This window comes from Pelodiscus sinensis, chromosome 5 (genome assembly GCF_049634645.1).
Source record: "Pelodiscus sinensis isolate JC-2024 chromosome 5, ASM4963464v1, whole genome shotgun sequence".
NCBI lineage: Eukaryota > Metazoa > Chordata > Testudines > Trionychidae > Pelodiscus > Pelodiscus sinensis.
The window spans coordinates 76,623,623-76,644,715 of NC_134715.1; the positions used below are offsets into that span (position 1 = coordinate 76,623,623).

At 46.6% G+C, this 21,093-nt stretch overlaps 1 protein-coding gene across 6 annotated transcripts in view; it reads left to right on the forward strand.

Moving 5' to 3' along the window:
• Positions 1 to 6,189: 6,189 nt before the first annotated feature.
• The window catches only part of SNX25 (sorting nexin 25), a 134,096-nt gene continuing 119,192 nt past the window's right edge, over positions 6,190 to 21,093 (forward strand). For 4 of the 6 annotated variants that reach the window (XR_012904267.1, XM_075930316.1, XM_075930318.1 and 1 more), the window contains exon 1: positions 6,192 to 6,857. Coding sequence is in view for 5 of the 6 variants with exons in the window: in XM_075930316.1 (XP_075786431.1) it covers positions 6,387 to 6,857 (471 nt within the window). In the remaining variant the exon portion in view is untranslated. Of the gene's footprint in view, positions 6,858 to 21,093 lie in introns of all 6 variants that reach the window. The other 2 variants (XM_075930320.1, XM_075930319.1) reach the window with 1 other exon arrangement.

Here is a 21,093-nt window from a genome sequence, read left to right on the forward strand (position 1 = left end):
AATGTCATTCTTCTGTATGGATTTCCTGTCTCATTTTTCTAGCTCAATTAATTCAGCAATTCTGCAATCCAGCAGTTAACACAAAACAATGCAGTATCAGATAAGTAATCTTGTTAAGGACATTAAATTGAGGCACCATTCAAGGATTCAGATAATTAGATATTATTTAAAGGAAAAGCTTTGACTTCCATTCAAAATCAAATAACTTGCTGAAAACACAGATGGGGAGGGCGAAGCAGATGGTTAATATGGATATTTAATTGATGTGTGATTTATTTCATGTTTTCCATGCAAGCAAAAGATCTGCAAATATAGCTCTACCTCCACACTAAGCTGACACCAGGCAGGGACTCCAGTAACAAACCAGTAAAACCTTTGTGGAGGATGCAGGGGAAAGCAACCTCATTAAAATGTAATAAAATTTCAATCTCTCAGTTTCCAAGGCCTGGTAAATTACACGGTGCCTTTGCCTATAGATGCCTGTATCCATCTTGTTAGTCTTTAAAGTGCTACATAGTCCTGTTTTTTCCTGTAGAGTTACCGCGCATGGGGCGGTGCTGAGGAGAGCGCAGCCGGCAGTCTCCCCTGGCCGGACATGCACACCCGGAGGAAGAGGCTGTGGCGAGGGAGGCAGAGCACATCGACGCGCGGGCGTCGGAACTGGGGGAGGTGGGTGTGTGGGGAGGCGGAGGTGAAGGCTCTAGCAGCGGCCATCGGGGAGGATGCGGGAGCGGGGCACAAGCGGAGGCGTCCCCGTCCCACGGGCCCCTTCCCGGGCAGCGGCAGCCGCCGAGCCCCCATCCTCGTTAGCAGGGGGCCGAGTTCCCGCCCGGCGGCGGCTCCCCCGTTGTGGGGACCCAGCAGGAGCCGCTCGCAGCGCCGGGGCCCGGCAGCCTCCTCCCCCGCCGGGCGGATACTCACGGAGGCCTGCGCGCTGCGGTCCTCGCTCTCGGCTCCCAGCCCCGCGCCTCTCGCCCGCTCCCCTGCAACAAGCGCGGCCCCTGCGTCGCCGGGGAGAGGGGGTGGAGCTGCCGCTGTGTGGGCGGCCTCGAGCCCCCTGGCGGCCACCCCCGGCAGCGGGAGAGCTGGGGCGGGGCAGCTCCGCCCTTGGCAACGGGCCCTACCGACGCGCAGCAACTCCGGGCCGGGCAGGCCAGCTGGGGGCGGGAGGCGGGAGCTGCCCGCGGGGGGCTCGCGGCGATTGATTGGCCCGGTGTAATTAGCGCGCGGCCGCCCTGCAGCGCGCGGCGCGGGAGTAGAGGGACAATGCGGCCTGGCCAGCAGGTCAGCGCGGCTCCCCGGGAAGGGAATCGCAGGCTTTGTATGCTAGTGTGCTTGGCCTTTGTCTTTCTAGGCAAATACACGTGGAGGGGGCTGCTAGCGCGGGCTTTGGGCAAGGCCTCTGACTCTGACTCTTCCCTTCCTCAGAACCTGGTTTTGGCTGCTCATCATAACTTTGCAAAAGTGTAACTGTCTTGGCCAGAATGCTTTATGCCCACTTGTACCCCTGCCATAAGCTGAAATTTGGAGGTTTGGGAGGATAATTCAGACACAACATTTCATCTCTTTCACAACACAAGGCTGAGGAAAAGGGTGATTGATATTTTGCCCATATTAAAAACATGCTGGGGGCCTTTGAGCTGTGGAGCAGGAACTTAATATTTGGCAGGGCGGTGGTGGTTGCACCAAAGACATGTCTTTTGCCATTCCTTGAAATCTGTCCAAATTTAGCCCCATTATAAGCACTTGAAAGATCACAGTTCATAGGTGCTCAGTGGCAAATGTCTTGGCAGTTAAATTCCTCTGAAGAGTCAACATGCACTGTATTCTCCCTCTTCAAGGTCAACTGGACTTTTCCTGCACATTGCAATCTGGACTGCTGTAGATTGGATTAGGTTCAGTCAGGATCCACACACTAAAATTGAGAGCCAGGAGTCTCTCTCTTTTGTCCTCAGTTGCCTCACCTGCTGGCTCAGCCCCTCTAGATGAGGAAGCAGCCTGGACCAGTTGGGAGGAAGGTGGGGAGGGAAATGGGCAAAGAGCTGGGGAGAGATGAACTAGAGGCTGGTAGTATTTGTACTACTGGGACAGATAAGTCTAGGCCTTCCCATAACGGAAGGCCTGCTCCTTCAATTAATTGAGGGGGAAGAATCACTAAGGCCAGACCACAAATGTTTTCTGAGACAACAAGGAAGAACAGAAGCAGTAGTAAGGCCAAAGCTAAAGAATCAGGGATCTAGAGAGGGACCCCAAGCAGAGAATCCCTGATATTGTTCATCATTTCTCAGAGGCATTTACAGAGTCTGGACAATGCTCAGAGGAAATCTGCCTAGAGGATTGGAAACAGGCCCCAAAGCCATAGAGCAATCCCCCATCCACCTTCTTCCTTTTGGCATGACAGATCTTGGCTAATGAAGAAGTACTGCAATGTTTGTGCTAAAGCCTTTGTGCCACAAAAGGAATAGGTGTCAAGGGAATTTGTGAACTGTTTGAGGCACATGCCAAAGATGATGGCGCCATGCAGGAGTCGCCAACTAATATCTTTACCAAGTGTGGATACCGAATGGAGTACAGACTGACCTATCAGTCATCTATTACCTCCTTAGGTGGCAATAGATCCTGCCACTTGGTGTCAGGATGGGCCATAAGGTCAAGGAAGTTGATGGTAAGACGCACAAGCACATACCAATGTTTTCTGGGTGTGGTTCAGAGGCAGACAGGCTGGATATTGTATAGCTGGCTTAGGTGGCATGTTACAGTCAACTAGGAGGCTCACAGGGCAGGAGCCATATGCTGAATTCTGGTTGGTGGGGATGAGAGTTGGGCCAGGAGCACTCTCCTTGCAGGATCAACTTGAAAAAAGCGACAGAAGCAGGAGATAAGGCTGCCTTACCTCCTGGAGCTCATAACAAGGAATGCGTATAGCGGACAACACCATGCTCTGGCTTAGCACCTTGCTTGGTATCCACCCACTTCCTCTAATCGTGCTCCTGGAGAATTCAGAGTATGGTGGTAACATCTGCAAATCCAAGCAGGAATCCACCATCAAGACACAGAAATGGGGTTTGTATTTTAAGGGGTTCTGTGTGGAGGTTCCCCCCTTTGGTGACTGCTATGGACTTAGTTGCTTAAATCAGCTTTCAGATCCTGAGGAGGTCCTTGTAAAAGACTAGCAGCTCAGAGAGGTCTTGGGGAAAGACTTTTCAGGTGGAGTAAATTTGCTGATGGTCATCATCTAAATCATTGACGAAGCTATTGAAAAGAACCAGACCCTGAACCAATGCTTCTGGGGTCTCACCTGATATGCCCTTCAAGCTTGACTGTAAACCACTGACAACTACTCTCTGAGGGTGTGCTGCTTAGACTACAGGTTTTTTTTTTAAAAAGTAGCCTTTTTTCGAAAAAACTTCCCCTGCATCTACACTGCTGCCGTGTTCTTTCGAAAGTAAATTGAAAGAACGCAACAGTTTTTTCGACCACAGAAAACCTTGTTTTACGAGGAAGAACACCTTTTTTCGAAAGTGCTCTTTTGAAAAAAGGTGCTATGTAATGCAAACTGTGCTTTTCCAAAAGAGAGCATCCAGACTACCTGGGTGCTGTCTTTCGAGAAAGCGACTTGCTTTTTCGAAAGTACTGGTTGCAGTCTAGAGGCTTTTTTTCAAAAGAGGGTTTTTCGAAAGAGTCTTTTGAAAAAGCCTCTTTCAAAAGAGGCTTGCAGTCTAGACATAGCCACAGAGTGGGATTCCAACCAGTTATACATCTAAATGCTACTGCAAGATGGATTGCATTTCTCTGATTTGTTTATGAAAAGGTCATGCGAATATCTTGTCTCAGCATGCAAGAAAAATGCAAGAAAGGGTAAAGACCTCAGAGAAAAGGAAAGTGCTTTAAATCAGACTTTCCAGACTATATACCCATTCCAGAAGTCTGATTTCTCTTGCATATGCCAAGTTTTACCTCACTTAAAAACTACTTGCTTGCAAAATGTGACAAAAAAACAAGTGTGGCAGCACACTATTACTGAAAAATACCTCACTTTCTTATTTTTATTGTATATTATAAAATAAATCAATCAGTACAATAAATAAACATTTGAATTTACCGTTCGGTGTATAGTATGCACAGCCCTATAAACAAGTCATTGTCTGTTTTTGTATTGACTTTGCTAGAGTTTTCATTATAGCCTATTGCAAATATCTAGATGAATTGATGTATCCCTGGATGATGTCTGCATATCCACAGGGTTATGCCTACCTCTGGATGAGAAACACTACTTTAAATCCTAAAGAAAGCAAGTAAGAAGACAAATGACAACTAAAAGAAGGAAGTGAAGATATATTCTGGATGATGTCACACACTGGTGAGATTATAGATACTTGCCATAGCGACTACAAATTATGGATAATGCTATGTTGTTTGAAAGAAAGACCTTCAGGCTATTTGATAAATTAGAACTGAGAATGGTGAAATTTAATGATAGTGAGTGTTGTCAATCAGTTGGGATCTTCCCAATGGGTTCCTGACAGGTCCTCTTCTCTGTTGATGATATATTTTCAGCTGTGTGCACGCATGTGCTCTCCTGTCTAACGCATTAACTATGTTCAATTAGTCTACATGACAGACTCCAAGAGAGTTCCCAGAAACCACAAATTAGATAAGGATCCAAATCACCTGACTAGGTTTATTGCCAAGCGAGATACAATAATAGTTGTCAGCGAACAGACTCACCGCTGTGCTGCTATACATATGTAAGCCATGACAATGGACTAACACCCAAATAAATGCTTTGGATTTTAGCAACACCCCCATGGTCAGTCAATGAGTACCCTTTGGGAGGCACTTTTATGCACAGGTACAAACAAGTTACAAACATCACTCCTGACATACCAAGTTGCCACCTTCTGTTAGCTAGGGGTTTCCATTACTGTCCATCATGCTATCAACTCAGACCCAGTCCTGAACCTGGGTTGGTATGTATGTTTTTTGTGGGATGTGTGTATGGTATCAAGAAGTTTCTTAACAAGGTGTTCTGTTATGACCTCGCTGGAATGTGCTTACTGCCTCTGCCTAATAGCTCTTAGGTATGAGTATTTCTGTAATATCAGCCCGTTCTTGCCAGTTTCTGTAAGCAGTGCCTGCATCTTGCTCACAGCTTAACTTTGTTTTATTGTAGTGAAGTCTTGACCATTGCTGTCTAGGCTTGAGGCTTGTGATACATGGGCTTATGTTTCAGGCCCTCATCTTACTACAATGAGATTTTTAAAAGATTTCATTTTTGTAATGTGCAATTATATTAGACCTGGATCTGCAGGCACTTCTTTGTGTATTTAGCTTTACTAGTGTGAATAGTCCCATGTGTCTGCTCACATTAGCAGAGTTGAGCAAGTGCATGTAAAGTCAGGGTTTAGATTATAAAACCTTTAGGGCAGGGATTGCCTTTTACTCTTGGCATAACTTTTTAAAAAACATTATTAGTCATATATTTATGTTTTGTTTTATAACTTTGGTTATTAAGGGTCTGACAATAAGGAGGCTATGTATTTTGTATTATAATCCTATTTTAGTATAGTGCCCAAAGTGCGCTTGGTGCTTCAGTTCCTGCCCTGAGGACCAAGCTAGATTCCTGTGTTTTCCATGGCTGAGGCTCTGTGTTCTCCTGCTCACAACTCCATTTGCAGAGTGGGGTGTTAAGGGCCAACTGTACAAATGTAAATCTGCAGTAACTCTACTGATTTATACTGGTGTAAATGAGCTCAAAAGAGATCAAAATAGAAAGAATATAGACTGGAAGCCTGGAATATTTTTCTTTTTGGTTCGATTTTACTTTCGTAGTTACTGGCCTGAAAAAATATTTCCATTGCAAAGTGTTACATAAACGCCCCGAGGAAACATGCATAGTACAATCCATCTCCACCACAAGGAGAATGCCTTATAAGCATTCCCCAGGGGACAAGGCTTACTGTCTGGGCGGGCAGTCGGCGAGGCCTTACCGTGTGGAAGGGAAGGGGTGACAGACCCGCTCGGAGCGTAGCTGCTTATCCTTGCGCGGAGTAGAGCACATGGCCCCTCTCCCGGTAGCTGTCACTCAGATGCCTCTGTCTCCTCCCCCTGCTGGACAAGCGCGAGCACGGCGCGGCCTCCTAGCTCTCACCGAGCGCCCGGGCCCCCAGCGGGGAGGAGCGGAGCAGCAGCTGCTGCGGGAGTCGGCGGGGAGGTTTGGCGAGGAAGTGGCCTGCCCCGCGCTCCTCCTCTGCTGCCGGGCATGAGCTCCGGCTCCCTCTCCTGCCTGCGCGGTGCCAGCAGCCACGGGGCTCGGGGAGAGGCGGCCTTCCGAGGGAGCTGCTGGGGCAGGAGATGCGCTTATTCGCAGCGGCGCCAGGAGCAGCATGTTCCCCGATGCCGACAGCGCTAGCAGCAGCAGCAGCAGCGGGCAGCCCGAGGCGGCGGGCGCCGCAGTCTCCGGCGCCCAGGGAGCGCACAGCCCCGGCGGGCAGTCCTGCCACAACAGCGCCCCGGCGGCAGCCGCCGTCACCGGCGGGGAGGAGGAGGCGGACGAGGAGGAAGAGGAGGAAGATCCCGGCTCGTCCCGCCTGATGCTGGCGGCCGGGCTGGGGCTGCTGGCGGTGTCCGTATTCCACTTGGGGCGGGCGGAGGCGGGCGACGGGGGGGCGCCGTGCCTGGCCCTGCTGCTGCTGCGCCTCGCCCTCTACCTGGGCTGCGCGGCGGCCGCCTTTCTGCTGGGCACCTTGCTCGCTTTGAGCGGCCCGAGCCGCGGCCGCCTCCGGGCCCCGCCGGACTTCCCCGCCGCCTGGAGCCGCGGGCCGAGGGGGGACGCTCCGCTCTTGCGGGCAGCCGCGGTAAGTGACGCCCCCCCCCCCCCAGCCTCTTCTCGCTGTTCCCCGCCCCCTACCAATCTCGGTCATGCCCCGGCCACAAACTCTGGGCCCGGCAGCACAGAGGCAAATCCCGGGTAAATTTCGAGCCCTCTCCTGTGTGGGATTAAATCCCTCTTCGCCCTCAAAGCGCAACAACTACAGAGGGGTTGAGATTCTGCTCCTCCCTCCCAGGGTAGACAGACCAAGGGCTGTGTGCTTGAAACCCCACGGGGGCGGGGCTGCTGTGGAGTTTGCCGGGCGTTCATCTCACGCTTGGTCTCTGACAGATGCAAATGCTCTTGCATTGACGGCGCTGCTGTAGTTTTAAGTGTAGCTGAGTGCAGCCTTGTCAGGGGCTTGCTCCCGATCATACAGACTTGTCGCCGGTAAACACTGTATAATGACAACGTTTTCCTGCAACAGTAGAAAACAATGTTTATTCAGGTCAGTTGCCCACTACTTAACTGGCACAAGTTATGCAAGTTGCTTAAAGGGATTTTAAATCGAGAATGCCTTTAGGTAGCCACCCAGATTCCTGCCACACATTTGTGGCAGTGTATTAAAAATCTGGTGCACCTCTCAGTTTCCTTCCCATTCCTTTACCTTAAGAAATACTAGTTTTGGTGAGTGTGTCTGTGTGGAGGGAAGTAAGATCCAAAATATTCGTGTTACTTCGATGCAAATGTAGCTGTAGGGTGTGCCAGAGATGTGTCCTTGAGTAAACTTTATCATAATGTCTCCTTGAAGTTTTACATACCTGCAAGATGAGCTTGGGAAAGACATGTAGCTTTATATTATGTTTATGTTCCTGCCCCATATTAATATCCCTAAATATAATTAATTTTCCCTCCTGAGCTCCAAACATTTGTGTAGAGGCATTCTTCTGCATCGGTAGACTAGGTACTTGTACACTTATTGAGAAATGTTAGTCAAAAGCAACTTATTTTAATCTGTTTCTGCCCCAAATAAAAATATATGGGGACTGAGAGAACTATTGCTTGACACGAGAAATTGTTTTCACTGCAGTATTGCATACAGATATAAAAGATGAGTAGCATCTAACATCACAGGCAAGCTCAATATAGCTGTCAGGAGATACATGCTTGTGAACTGCAGATTTCCTTGAAAATATAGCATAAGTAAGTGAAATACCACAATAATAAATAATGCACTTTGATACAGAGTATTTAATAAATAAATCTCAAAGTGCTTTACAATGAAATATAAGCATTATTAGTCACATTTTGATATAATACTAAGAGTTAATAGGATCCATTTAGTCATTCTTTAATTTTGGTGTTAACAGCCACTTGAAAGTGTTATTTCTGAATTCCCACAGTATTGTCTCATTCAGCTTTTGACAACATAGGCCTTCTTTGAAATTGAGAAAGCAGAAAGCCTGTTACAGTGCACTCACTGGTGTAGTTTGTCATTCTTAGACCTTTCCCATTAAACAAGATAAGAAAATTCTACAAAGTCTTTGGGGGAAGAACTTGTTTCTTCAACCTCTTAACCATCAGGAGTAGAAGTAGTAGTAAGGAGCCAGTTTGTGACCAGAAATAAATTAGTATGCCTATGTAGGAGAGCTGCACTATGCTTTCTTGTATAATAGAATAAAATAGTGTATTATGCGATAGTAAAGGATGATTCAGCTGGATGCTTGTGACATAGTTAGACAAAACAGGCAAGGCGGGTAAAAGTGATATTGTATCTGATTAAAAATGACTGTTGTGTTTTATATTAAGGGACTTTCACCGTGTTCAATGGTTTCTAGGAAGCAGATAGTATAATAGCGTCTACTTGTGCAGGGGATAGAGTATGCATTGCAAAGCCATTGAGGAGGCACATATAAGTAGGTAGCAGTCACCTAACCTGTATCAAAAGTGCTGTCCTGTTGACTATTATGGCTAATGGACTGAGACAATTCACGTTTTTCAGGGGATCAAGTGTTTATTAACACGATTAAGTGTATGCATATTTTTGGATAGTGAAGATATTTAAGTGTGAAATTGTGAAAACCCATCTGATGGCTGAGAGAAAAAGATGTGCCACGTCTTCGTAAAAAGACTTTAGACACTATGGGCCAAATCTTCAGGGGACATAAGCAGCATGAAGTAAATGCAGCTGTACTAATTTTCCCCGTATAACTGGCTGGGCTTCTAAGTCCTCTTTTTTTGTTTATAAACAGTTTAACATTGTTAGTCTTTAAGGTGCCACAGGACTCCCTTGTTTTTGCTGAAACAGACTAACATGGATATCCCTCTGAAAACATGTAACTCCACTTTTTGTTTTTTGGTTCAAAACCATTCCAGATTACCTAGGTTTTTAAATTAAAACAAGTTGAGAGGGCATTGAAATAAACATACAGTGGATACTGCTTAACTAGAGAAGATTGAGATTTAAATAAAGACCCGAAGCTAATATTTTCACTCTGAACAACCCAGTACCTTTAATCCAGTGGGCAAGGACAAGAGCTGAAATATCTGGAGAAAAACACAGTTGCTTCATTTATATGCTATATACACATTTTCTCCCATTTCTTTCTCATTCCTGTCTACTGGTTTCATGTGTGGTGCTACTGTCCCATCATACTTGTTTTGTACTGGCTCTCTATGGGATTTATCCTGTGGTAGTAATTTTTCAAATGATTTAAAATAATTTAAAAACAAAAAACCTCATAGTGTGGTAGCTGTGGCATAGCTACGTTAGTCCAGGGATAGCCCTTGCTCTTGGATCTGATGCCTGCCAAGATTAAATTACAATGTGTCTGAAAATGTAGGCCACCCAGTAGATTTTGTTGCCAAATCTCTCATTCATCTTTCTTTTGTAATAATTCTTAAGATTTTATCACCTCTTCATATCATGCTTTCTATAATAAACTTCTGATCTTGCTCAACTGTTGTTTTCCCAGCTGTCCTGGATCCATCTATCATCATTTTTTCCTCTCATTAGCATCATTTTCAAGAGCTAATAATGGCACAATAAGTAGGGATATAAAATCCCATTTAATTAACCAGTTAAATCTTAAATTTAACAGGTTAACTGATTAAATGGGGGCAGATAAAGGGGACCATTCCAGCCTGCTGGGTTGGAGTGGCCCTCCTGTCCGCCCACCACCAGGCAGGCAGCAATAGTGGCTTGGGAGGGGGGAGAGAGTGTATGGGCCCTGGAGGAGGCTAGGGAGGTGGCCTGGGGTGTGAGAGAACACACCCCAGGCTCCAAGCCTTCTGCACCTCCCACCATAGACACATCCCCAAGGTTCTGCCTAGAAGGATAGGGCAGCAGGAGCTACTCCATTCCGGCTGTTCCAGCTGCTTGGAGCTGGAGCAGCCCTCCACCTGCAGCGGGCTGCAAACAAAGAGCTACTCCTGGGTAATGGTTAACCCGCTATGGGTAATGCTTACAGAGTAGCCGGTTAACCGTTACCTGTACACCCTTAGCATTAAGTACATGTGAAAGCAGAGTTTCTCAAACTTTGACCCACCTTTCTTTTCCTCAATCAGAAAAAGGAATAATCTGGCTTTGTCTAGTTTTCTAGAGAGGATTATAGATGGATGCAGAAGGCTTTCAGTGGAAAATGAATGTAATTGGTGTGAGTTTTTTGAGAAGAGCTCAAAGCAAGCATGTTAATTTTTCTGTCTTGCAGGGTGACTTAGAAAATGAGGAAATATTAAGTATTCAGTTATAAATATTTATTTGACTAGCAGACTTACCTAGTGTTGCCCAGGTCCTCCAGGGCAGTGTCTTGGGGATGTGTATGGAGGGGGTGCAGGAGGCTGGGAGCCTTGGGTGTGTTCTCTCTTTCCCAGGCCACCCCCCTAGCCTGACGGGGGGGGGGTGTTCTTTCTCTCCCCCTTCCCAGGCCACCCTCTACCTGCCGGGGACCTGTTTTTACTCTGCCACCCTCCCAGCCCACATGGGGCCTGTTCTCTCTCTTTCCCTCCCCCCACTCCCAGCGCTGCAGCCAAGGACTGGGAGGGGGTAAAGGGTTTGGAGCAGGAGGGCTACTTACTGGTCTGCTGGCAGGCAAGATGGCGGCACCTCAGCTCTGCTGGCCACTTCCCTTAGTGGCACAGTTGCCCCCAGTGGACTCTCTGCAGGATAGCTGTCCCCTATAGGTTTGCTGTGCCCTGTGTCCACTCTCATGTTATGTCCTTCCCTTTGCATGTTATGGAAAACTGTCCTTTTCCCAGGGCTTCTGATTGTCTTGGCACAACCAAACCCTGACCTTGCTTTAAGTTAGAAGAGGAAGTTGCATTCCAAATTTGGTGGCCCTAGTTCTTACCATTTAGGAGGAGTTCCTGAACAAATGGACTCGCAGATGGACACATGGACAAACAGATGCTCTCTAAAATAGATATAGTTAATGGGAGCTGGACTGAGTTCTCAGAAAGTTGATAGTGTTTATAGATTTCAAAGGGGGTAGGATCAGGCCATTATCTTATACTTGGGTAAAATACTCATTAATAAATAGTTTTGCCTAAGGCTTTGATGCTGCATATACTTATGATGCCTAAGTAGTCCTATTGTTTTCAGTAAATCTATTAATCTGAGTAAAATAACTCACACGAGTAAGTGCTGAAGGATCTGGCATTGAATAAGCAAAATTTGTGCTTTCCTAAAAAAAAAAATTGTTTTGTTTGAGCCCCGAGGAATCATTGTCTATGTCTGCGCAACAAGGCACTGCATCAAAATATTTTTGTACATGATGTACTGAGAGTATGTCCACATTGCATTCCTCCCTTGAGAGAGGAATGCAAATGCAGACAAGCGAAATTGCAAATGAAGTGTGGATTTGAATTTTCCCAGTAGAATTTCCATCTCCCTAAATTCAGAATTGTACTCTATAATACCTTGGGTTAACCAGAAGTACTAATTTATATAAATAGTGTAGATAATTTTGACTGATTTTTAAAAAATCCCTTGAATAGATAACTGCAAGGAAAAAATAAACTTGTGTTTTTTATTGTTGTACATGGAAACTCTGTGAACTATTCCCTTGCCAAGGGACGGAGAGACCACAGTAGTGCTCTTTTTGCTCTCTAAATTGCATTTTGACTCTGAGTCACTTACTCATAGACTTTAAGGTCAGAAGGGACCATTTTGATCATCTAGTCTGACCCCCTGCACAGTGCAGGCCACAGAATCTCATCCACCCACTGCTAGAATAATCCTCTCGCCTATATCTCAGATATTGAAGTCCTTGAAATGATGGTTGAAAGACCCCAAGATGCAGAGAATCCTCCCGCTAGTGACCCGTGCCCCATGCTACAGAGGAAGGCGAAAAACCTCCAGGGCCTGTGCCAATCTACCCTGGAGGAAAATTCCTTCCCGACCCCAAATATGGCGATCAGCTGAACCCTGAGCATATGGGCAAGACTCACGAGCCAGACACCCAGAAAAAAGTTCTCTATAGTAATTCTTATCTTCCCACTTCAATGACTCTTAGTGGGTTGAATTGCCCCACTCACTTTGAGAAGTACCAAAAGGGGATACGTGAGATGCTTATTAGGGTCAGCAACTACACTATACATGTAGTTGATATGAATGCTACTTTATAGTGAGTGGTCTATTTAACCCAACTTGAAGTAACAGAAAGGAGAATATGTATGTTTTTCAACACTCTCTTTCCCTCCATCTGCAGAATAGTTTTTTACTGTTTTTCATAAACGTTAAAAGATTCTCATATACCTGCCCAGCATTGAGAAGGCTGGGCACAATGTCGAATGGCAGGAACAGCATCGTAGGCATCTTTCGATTAGGTTCTCATATGTTATTAAGTAACATTGATAATTATCCTAAAATATTAGGGGTTTTTTTTGCAAATCTACTTACTAAAGTTTAATTTCCCCCCTCTTCCTCATCCTGAAGAGATCTATAGAAAATCACGGATCTTTAAGGTGTCCTGCTATTAACTTCCGTCAGTCTTGAGTCTGCTATTTACTGTTCTGTCACCACGGCTTTTTGATCATAGAATTTCTGATTCCAGGAACCAAGAATTCTGGACTGTCCTTGTTAAATTTTGCCCACTGGTTTCTCCTCTGCATTTTGACATCTGAATATGTACTAGTTTGTCATTATCTAAGTGGTTTGTGAATCTTCCTTTAATGATACAGTTAGCTAACTTCCCTAATGCTGACGTGATTCTTACTTATGTGTAATTCATGAAGCTGCCATTGTACCATCTGCCAACGTTGAGAAATATTTCTGGATTTTTAAGGTTATATTACATAGATCCAGTCCTACAATGGGCATTCCACTTGAAGAATTGGGCCCATGATTTTGATAACTCTGCCACATAATAATTTGCATTATTTTTTCTTTTACAACTGTGTTAAGTATTGTTTGCCATGGGAGATTTATGGCACTTTCCTTAGAACTCAGAATCTGACAGAATTATGCCATGATTACTTGGAAAATGTAACCTTGGGATGGTAATCTTTTCCTCCTCTTCCTCAGTGAAGGCAGATGCAAGGGAATTAAATCCTTTGGAAAGTCTTCATCTTATTTGCTCTCATAACTCCGTGGTCATAGAGTGGACTTACAGACTTACATCTGGCCTTCTCGTGTTGTTTTGTTTTGTCCTCCTTTGCTATTTGCCTCCCTTGACAGTTTTATTCTCACGTATCTGCTTTTGTCATATTTGGCTTTGTTTACACTTTGAAGTTTTGTTGCCACAAACTGCCTTTTGGCACCAAAACAGTTAGAATATACATGCTACAGTGAGACTTTTTAAGGAAAAAAAAAACAGTTTTGGTGACAGAAAACTTCTACCCCCATGAGAGACTTTTTTTCTTTTTTCCTCCCTTTGTTGTTGATAGAGCCAGTGTAGATTCTGCTGTTTGTTTTGTCCATAGAACTGGCTTTCTCCAGTATCCCACAGTGCCTGCACTGATGGCTCTGCTCAGTGTTTTGATTTATGCTGCTCTGCATACATACATTCCTCCCCTTTCAAAGCTCCAGAAAGTATCTGACAGCTGAGTGCAGTGCTCTGTTTGGGGAAGAAAGAGCAAATCATTGGACTGTTCCTGCTCTGCCCTGCACTAGGAACACAGCAGCAAGCAGACTGCTACTGCTGCAGGGGGAGAGGGACAGATTGCTGTTCTGCTTTGAACTGCCTCAGCATGGGGAGCTCGCAGAACTACTCATGATGCCATTCATGGCAGCTGAGGAAGCTGTGGAAGAATGCAAGGGGAATCCCAAGATGCCCAGGGATCAGATCTGCCTTCCCACAATACTGCACTATGGGAAACATACCCATAGTGCATTGCTTACACTGTCGATGACGGTGCCCCCAGTGCAGACCTGATTTGTAGACAGAGGGAGCAAGTGTGAACACTCTGGTAATTTTTGTTTTGTCAGCTTTTGGGTGTTGACCTAAGTTTTATTGACAAAGCTTAGTTGTGCAGACATACTCTTGATCTCTATCTCGTTACTTGTTTGGCTGTTCATTTGGGTAACGTTATTTAGAATAACATTTAATATTTGGCTTCAGAAACCATGTTGGTGTTTTGAGGGTTACTGTTTACTCTCCCACCCCGCAAGTTCAGTCTATTGCAGAGCTAGTGGACTTCATAGGAACCAGGATCTATTTTTTAATGAGAAATCTTGGAGCAGAGAGCGGGAGACTGGAATTGTCTATCCAGTAAATGGATACAGAGTGCCTTTCCTCATTTTGCTATTATGAAGCAGTCTGTCTCCTTTATTCACAGGCAAGACACTTCCTGTCTTTTTTAATGTTCCTTTTAATGTTCCTCCAAGCGGTTATAATTGTTTGCAATTGTCTCTGGTGATTTTCCATTGAAAGTCTTGGGATGGAGCAAAGCTAGAAAGCCTTGCATTCCATTGTGGACTGGCCAGGACAGGGGGACAGGGAGCAAAGCAGAGCAAAGCCGCGGAGCCCGAGGGCAGCAGGACAGCCACGGCGCGTCTGGGCTGTCCTGCTGCCCCTGTGCTCTGCAGCTTTGCTTCGGACGCCTGTGGTACAGCAGCTGGGGCGCTGCCGGTTGGTCCCGTAGCACCGCTCTGGGCGCTACTGGACCAACCCAGCAGCACCCCAGCTGCTCTGCCCCAGGCGTCCTGATTCAGCCACTGCTGGTCAGATTCAGCAGCGGCTGAATCAGGACACCTGGGGCAGAGCAGCTTGGGGGCTGCTGGGTTGGTCCAGCGGCGGCGCTACTGGACCAACCCAGCAGCACCCCAGCTGCTCTGCCCCAGGCGTCCCCAAGTCAGCTGCTGCTGAAACTGACCAGTGGCTGACTACAGGAAGCCTCTGCCCCGGGCTTCCTGGAATCAGCCGCTGATCAGTTTCAGCAGCAGCTGACTTGGGGACACTTGGGGTTCTTAAGTTGATTCTGTATGTAAGTCGGAACTGGCGGTCAGTTTCAACAGCGGCTGAATCTGGACGCCAGTTCCGACTTACATACAGATTCAACTTAAGAACAAACCTACAGTCCCTATCTTGTAGGTAACCCGGGGACTGCCTGTACATTTGTTTGATGTAATGAATATTCAGGTCTGAGACTAGAGTTGTTTGCAAAGAACAAGGGACATTTTGCCTAGGGGCCTGTCTGTCACCAACTATGTCCATGACAAGTGGCTGCAACTCTGGTTTCTAAACTGAAAGTTAAAATGATATAAGAATTGTGTGTACAGATTCACAACTACTTTTGACATATAATATGATTTAAAAATACCTTAAAAACTTCAGTGCTATTCATAAGTTATTTTTAGTAGGAAAATTGTGTATTTTTCTTGGTTAAAACTGACCTCATGGAAAATCCACTAAAACTCGATTAGCAGTAGCAACTTTTGATTACCCAAGTCCAATCTAATAATGTATATCATGAGATAGTAACAACTAAGAAAAACATTAATTGTTGCAATATCAGTGCAAACAGATATGACTCATTGGATATTGACTGTGGTTTATTACAGTTGACTTACGTGTTTTGCCTTTTGGCCCACAGATTAAAACTGGAAAATGCTTTGCACACAGTTACATTATGTATACTATCTTATGAGCTCTGAACTAGTTTTATTTTTATTGCATTCTTGTGTAGCCAGACGTGAACCCCCATTTTAACATCCATCTTTGTCTGCTTGAAACCATGCAGGGCACATAAGAGCAGGAAAACAGCATATTCTTTGAAAACCTTGGAGCAAGAGGTTTAGATATGCTGGCTCAGTGACCGTGACCAACTGTAAGCAGAGATAGGAGGGTGGTCAAACTAATTGTTGACCAAGAGGCTGTACATCGTGCCCTTGACTTAACCCATATTGATACGAACACATACCTGTCCACGGGGGAAGGAATCTCCCGCCCAACAAGAACATCCGGCAGTCCTAATTTAGTTATCTTCCTCTCTTACAAGTGTAAATTAACTTGTAACCTGCTTGTAAGAACTGGCACCACAAAACGTACCAGTAAAATTTGGCCTCTTAAGATAAGAAAGAGAATACGGGCCCCCAGGGGTATAAAGATGAGTCCAGCAGCACACTTGCTGTGTGTGTCAATCTATCACCTATCTGCTGGTCGGGTTTGGTGTTTGACCTCCCGAGGTTCCAGAGGGGACGCCCACCTCGTATTCGTCTTTCCGAGGAATTGAGAGACCGGCCCTGGCCTGACACGCTGGAGTCAAGAGGCACAGAAGGGGGTACAAATTGTACCTGGATGTGGTCCTTTGTTTAAGTATATATACATGGTGTTAGAGCTCTTTAAAGATTAAGCTGTCATTTGGTACCATTATTTCTATTTTCTATCTTTACCTTTTTCCTGTAACCACTTTTTCAGATCTATCTATATTTTACTAGTATTTAAGAAATAGAGCAATAGCCATTGTAACCATATGATTTATAAGTTCCTTTAATAAACCTGTAACTGTTTAAGTTTTAACCTGACTCCTTCAGTTGCTGTAACAGAACCAAGCACAATTTAAAAGAACTTCAGCCGGTCATAAAGGGACAGACATAGGGAGAGCTTGGGCATTTGGATCTGTGTCACTCCCAGGTGACAAGATCCGTTGGGGCACCTTTCCAGCCTTTCCCAGGCTGCCCGCTGGAGGAACTTTGTGTTCTAGCAGTTAAAATCTAAGGTGTAATAAGCTCTTCCTACACACTGGGGCGTCTGTTAGCCTGTTTGGCTACCCTCTGCGAAGGGACTGTGGTCCTAGCAGTAAAGTCACGGACGTTAAAAACACTCGGGGCTCCTTTCAGCCTTCTGGGCTGCCCGCTGCGACGAGACTTCGTGTCTTAGCAGTTGAAGACTTAGGAGACACACCCACACACACTGCCCTGACCGTCGGCTGACATCTTGTAATAAGAAAAATTGCTTATTTTCTTCTACACGGGGGAGATACTTGTTTTGCCCTCAAGTTATGTGCTGGCTGATGTTTGGTTTATTCCTTGTACTGTATGTACTGTCTGAGGTGTAGTGTCACATATTTTGAAAATTGTATCTGACTACTCATGCAATAAGTTGCATGTTAGTATGTTGATACTGCAGTTGCTACCTATTGATCTTCATACCGCTCCATCTCTGTAGCTAATGGATCTGCTTAATTCTTTATAATTTAATATTTAAACTTGAGTTGTTTTTAAAATGTTTTAAATTAATCAAATTGTGTCATGCCAATACATGACATTTAGTTTGCTAATTTTTCCATTAGGAAGACTGAGCAAGTAGTAAAACATGGTCTAAAATTGTGGCTAAATGTCAGCTTGGATTTTATTTTAAGACTCCAAAGTTCTTGCTGGCTGTGTCTCATACAGCTCCTGTCAGTAACAAATGACAAACATGATATAAAAGACTCCAGCCAGCTCAAACTTCCTTTTTTTATGTAAACAAACATACATCCAGGAAAACCATAAGAGCCAGAAACATTTTTCAAATCAGTGTTCAATTGTAGTGGCCTCGCATCTCGCATTTTTCTCCTTCTAAAGTAGTGAGGATTTGGAGATTGGTAAAATTTGCTTTACTGGCTGCTGATTGCCTTAAAGTTCTGTTTATAATCATTGTCAGCTATGCTGTGACTGGCAAAAGATTTCACATAGACATAACCATTGAAAAACTTCTAGTGCCTTGCTGGGTTTTTACCAGTTAACCATGCAAAGAATTGAATTTACTGAGATGAGGATCAGGCCCATAGCAAAAAAGTGCCAGATTTTCTTTTTACCTGAGCCAGGTGAGAATGCTTTAGATCACTGATCCCCAACGCGGTGCCCGTGGGCGCCATGGCGCCCACCAGGCCATTTCTGTGCGCCCGCTGAGTGATCGGGGCCGGCCCCGCCTCTGGGCACGTGGCGCATGGGCGGTGCTGGCCCCTGGGCGCTTAGCATATGGGCGGCCCCTCCCCTGGGCACATGGCACAGGAGTGGCGTTGGCCCTGGGCATGCAGCGCATAGGCTTTTCCGGTCCCGGGAGCACGGCATATGGGCAGCCCTGCTCCTGGGCGCAGGTACAGGAGTGGCACCAGCTGCGGGCGCATGGTGTATGGGCAGCCCTATCTCTGGGCGTGCGGCATAGGAGCGGCGCCGGCCTTGGGAGGGCAGCGCATGGGTGGCACTGGCACCGGGCACACAGTGTATGGGTGGCCTTGCCCCTGGGTGCATGCGGGGCACCGCCCCCAGGTGCCCAGCGCGTGAGTGGCTCTGCCCCCAGGCACCCAGCAGCCCCAAAAGGTTGGGGATCACTGCTTTAGATGGCAGCATGCAGCAGAGCAGAAGCTGTGTCCAAAGCAGACTCTCTGAAGAGAACTATATTCCTTTTACCCTTAGAAGCTGTATTAATTGGACATGTTAAATATCATGTAATTGAATAGTTGTGTAACTACATGAAATTTTAGCAATTACACGACTATTCGATAGTCCCTAGGGTAGGGCTGGCAGCCATTGCAGTCTGGTCCCACTCCCAGGGAGTCCTTTGCCACCCTGTGCTACTGCCTTTCTATCAGAGGCAGCAGCATGCGGTGGCAGGTGAGAGCTGGTCCGTGAGGTGAGCCAGTTTAAAAACCAGCTCCCCTTTCAGACTGGCTGACTGCAGCTATGCACTGCTGCCTCTGATACAGCACAAGGTTGGGGACAGGTGACACTGCAGAGCTGGAAGGGGTGGGGCTGCGTCTTGTCTTCCCTAGCTGGGCTTTTACCTGATGCTCATGGACGCAGCTGCACGGTGCATGAGCGGGACAGGTGGATCAGTGCTTATTGGGAGCCTGCTTAAAGTCAGCTCCATATGGGCACAGGCTCCCGCTCCCTTCCCTTTGCTGCCTCTGATATGGAGGCAGCAGGGGGGAGTGCATGTAGTCGAAAAGATTAACCAATAAGCCCTGATTTATCACATGATCATTTACTTGACTATACACTAACATCCCTATTATTGATGCGCTTCCATAGCCAGTAGCATATGTTGGTTGGCTTGGGTATGCCAGTATGTTTTTTCATGGCACACATTAGATTTGCAAAAAAAAACCCCAAAACCCATGGTTTTCTCTTACTCATACCGTTGCAAAAATTTTTCTTTTGTGCTCAAATATTCAGGGCTAGATTAGGGCATGGACACTGTAGGCATGTGGATGTGGTTAGGAGCTTGACACCTGGAGAAACATTTAGTCTTCAGCTCTGTTAATAAAAAATATTGTTTCTAGTTCTCATGGTTATGAAGAAAATTTCTTTAAAGCCTCTGTGACTGAGTGTCACTGATTCATTAATGTGTGCCTAGACAGCAAACAGTCTGAAACAGTGGTCCCCAAACTTTTGGGGCTGCTGGGTGCCCAGGGGCGGGGCCATCCATGTGCCATGCGAGTGGGGACGGGGCCGCCAATATGCCGCACACCCAGGGCTGGCGCCGCCCAAGCACCACATGCCTGAGCGCGGGGCTGGCTGCATGCCTGGGAGCAGGGCCGCCCATACGCTGCACGCCCAGGGCCGGCACAACCCATGCGCCACGTGCCCAGGGGCTGGCAGCGTCCATGCGCCGCGTGCCTGGGACTGGAGCCGGTCCTATGCCGCTCACCCAGGGACAGGGCCACCCGTATGCCATGTGACCAGGGGCCGGGACCACCCATGCACCGCACGCCCGGGGGTAGGGCCGGCCCCGATCGCATGGCACATAAATGGCCCGGCGGGTGCCATGGTGCCCGTGGGCACCACGTTGGGGACCACTGGACTCTGAAATATTAGTTTGGAGAAGTGTGATCTTCCTCCTTTGGTGCTGTTAAAATTAAACTCAGTAGCCTGCTATTCTGGAGGGCTCCATGCTTATACCATTACCCAAGCAGAGGATTGTGCATGCTCTTGCTGCCTCCACATCATCATATGTGAAGGAGTTTATCTCACCAAGTCCTCTGCTTACATGGATATGAGCTATATAAGTCCTTTTCTGGGATAGATCCAAGCTCGCCTGAAAGCAGGAAGCAGTGGTTTGGGGAGGAGAGGAGGCCTGCCAAGAAAGAAGAGGTAGTAGGCCTTAGTGTAGCAGATTCCACAGTAACTCTTATGCTCAGCTTACGTGCCTAGTCCAATACCCATTGAAGTCAATAAAGCTCTTTCTGTTGACTTAATTTCACTTTTGAATAGGTAGGGTTGCCAGATGGTTTCAACAAAAATACCAGACACACTTGACATTACATCACAATCTACATTACATCTTATTTAGAAAATACCGGACACTTATATTTTCTCATTTCTATTTTCTCAATTTGTTTCCCGAACAGAAAACTAAAATACTGGACTGTCCAGTTCAAAACCGGACACCTGGCAACCCTCTGAGTAGGCCCTACAAGTGGAGGTTTCATGAGGAGTGTAAGAGGAGGCGCAGTGTCTGGGAGGGAGTTATGACCTGGGGAGAGGGTGTGTGCGCAGAGCGTTTGGAAGGTGACTTGGGGGAGGGAGTTGGAGTGCAGGAGGGGCAGGGGTGCCAGAGGCAGGCTCTGTCTGGGAGTTGCTTACCTAAGCATCCCCTGGCCTGCAGCACCCCCAAGGCAGGCCAGGCTACCTGCCTGCTGCAGCTCCAGAGCATTGAAAATGCAGCCTGCTTCCTCCACGTGGCTCTCAGCTCTGGGATGGGAAGAGGCTTGCCTCCATCCCCCAGGCTAATCTCTCAGCTCCGATTGCCTGGCTTTTTCTGGCCAATAGGAGCTGAGGATTGGGATGGGGGTAGGAAGATCACGTGAAGCCTCTCCCTCCCTCCGGAGTAGAGAGTCACACGGAGCAGCCTTGCATT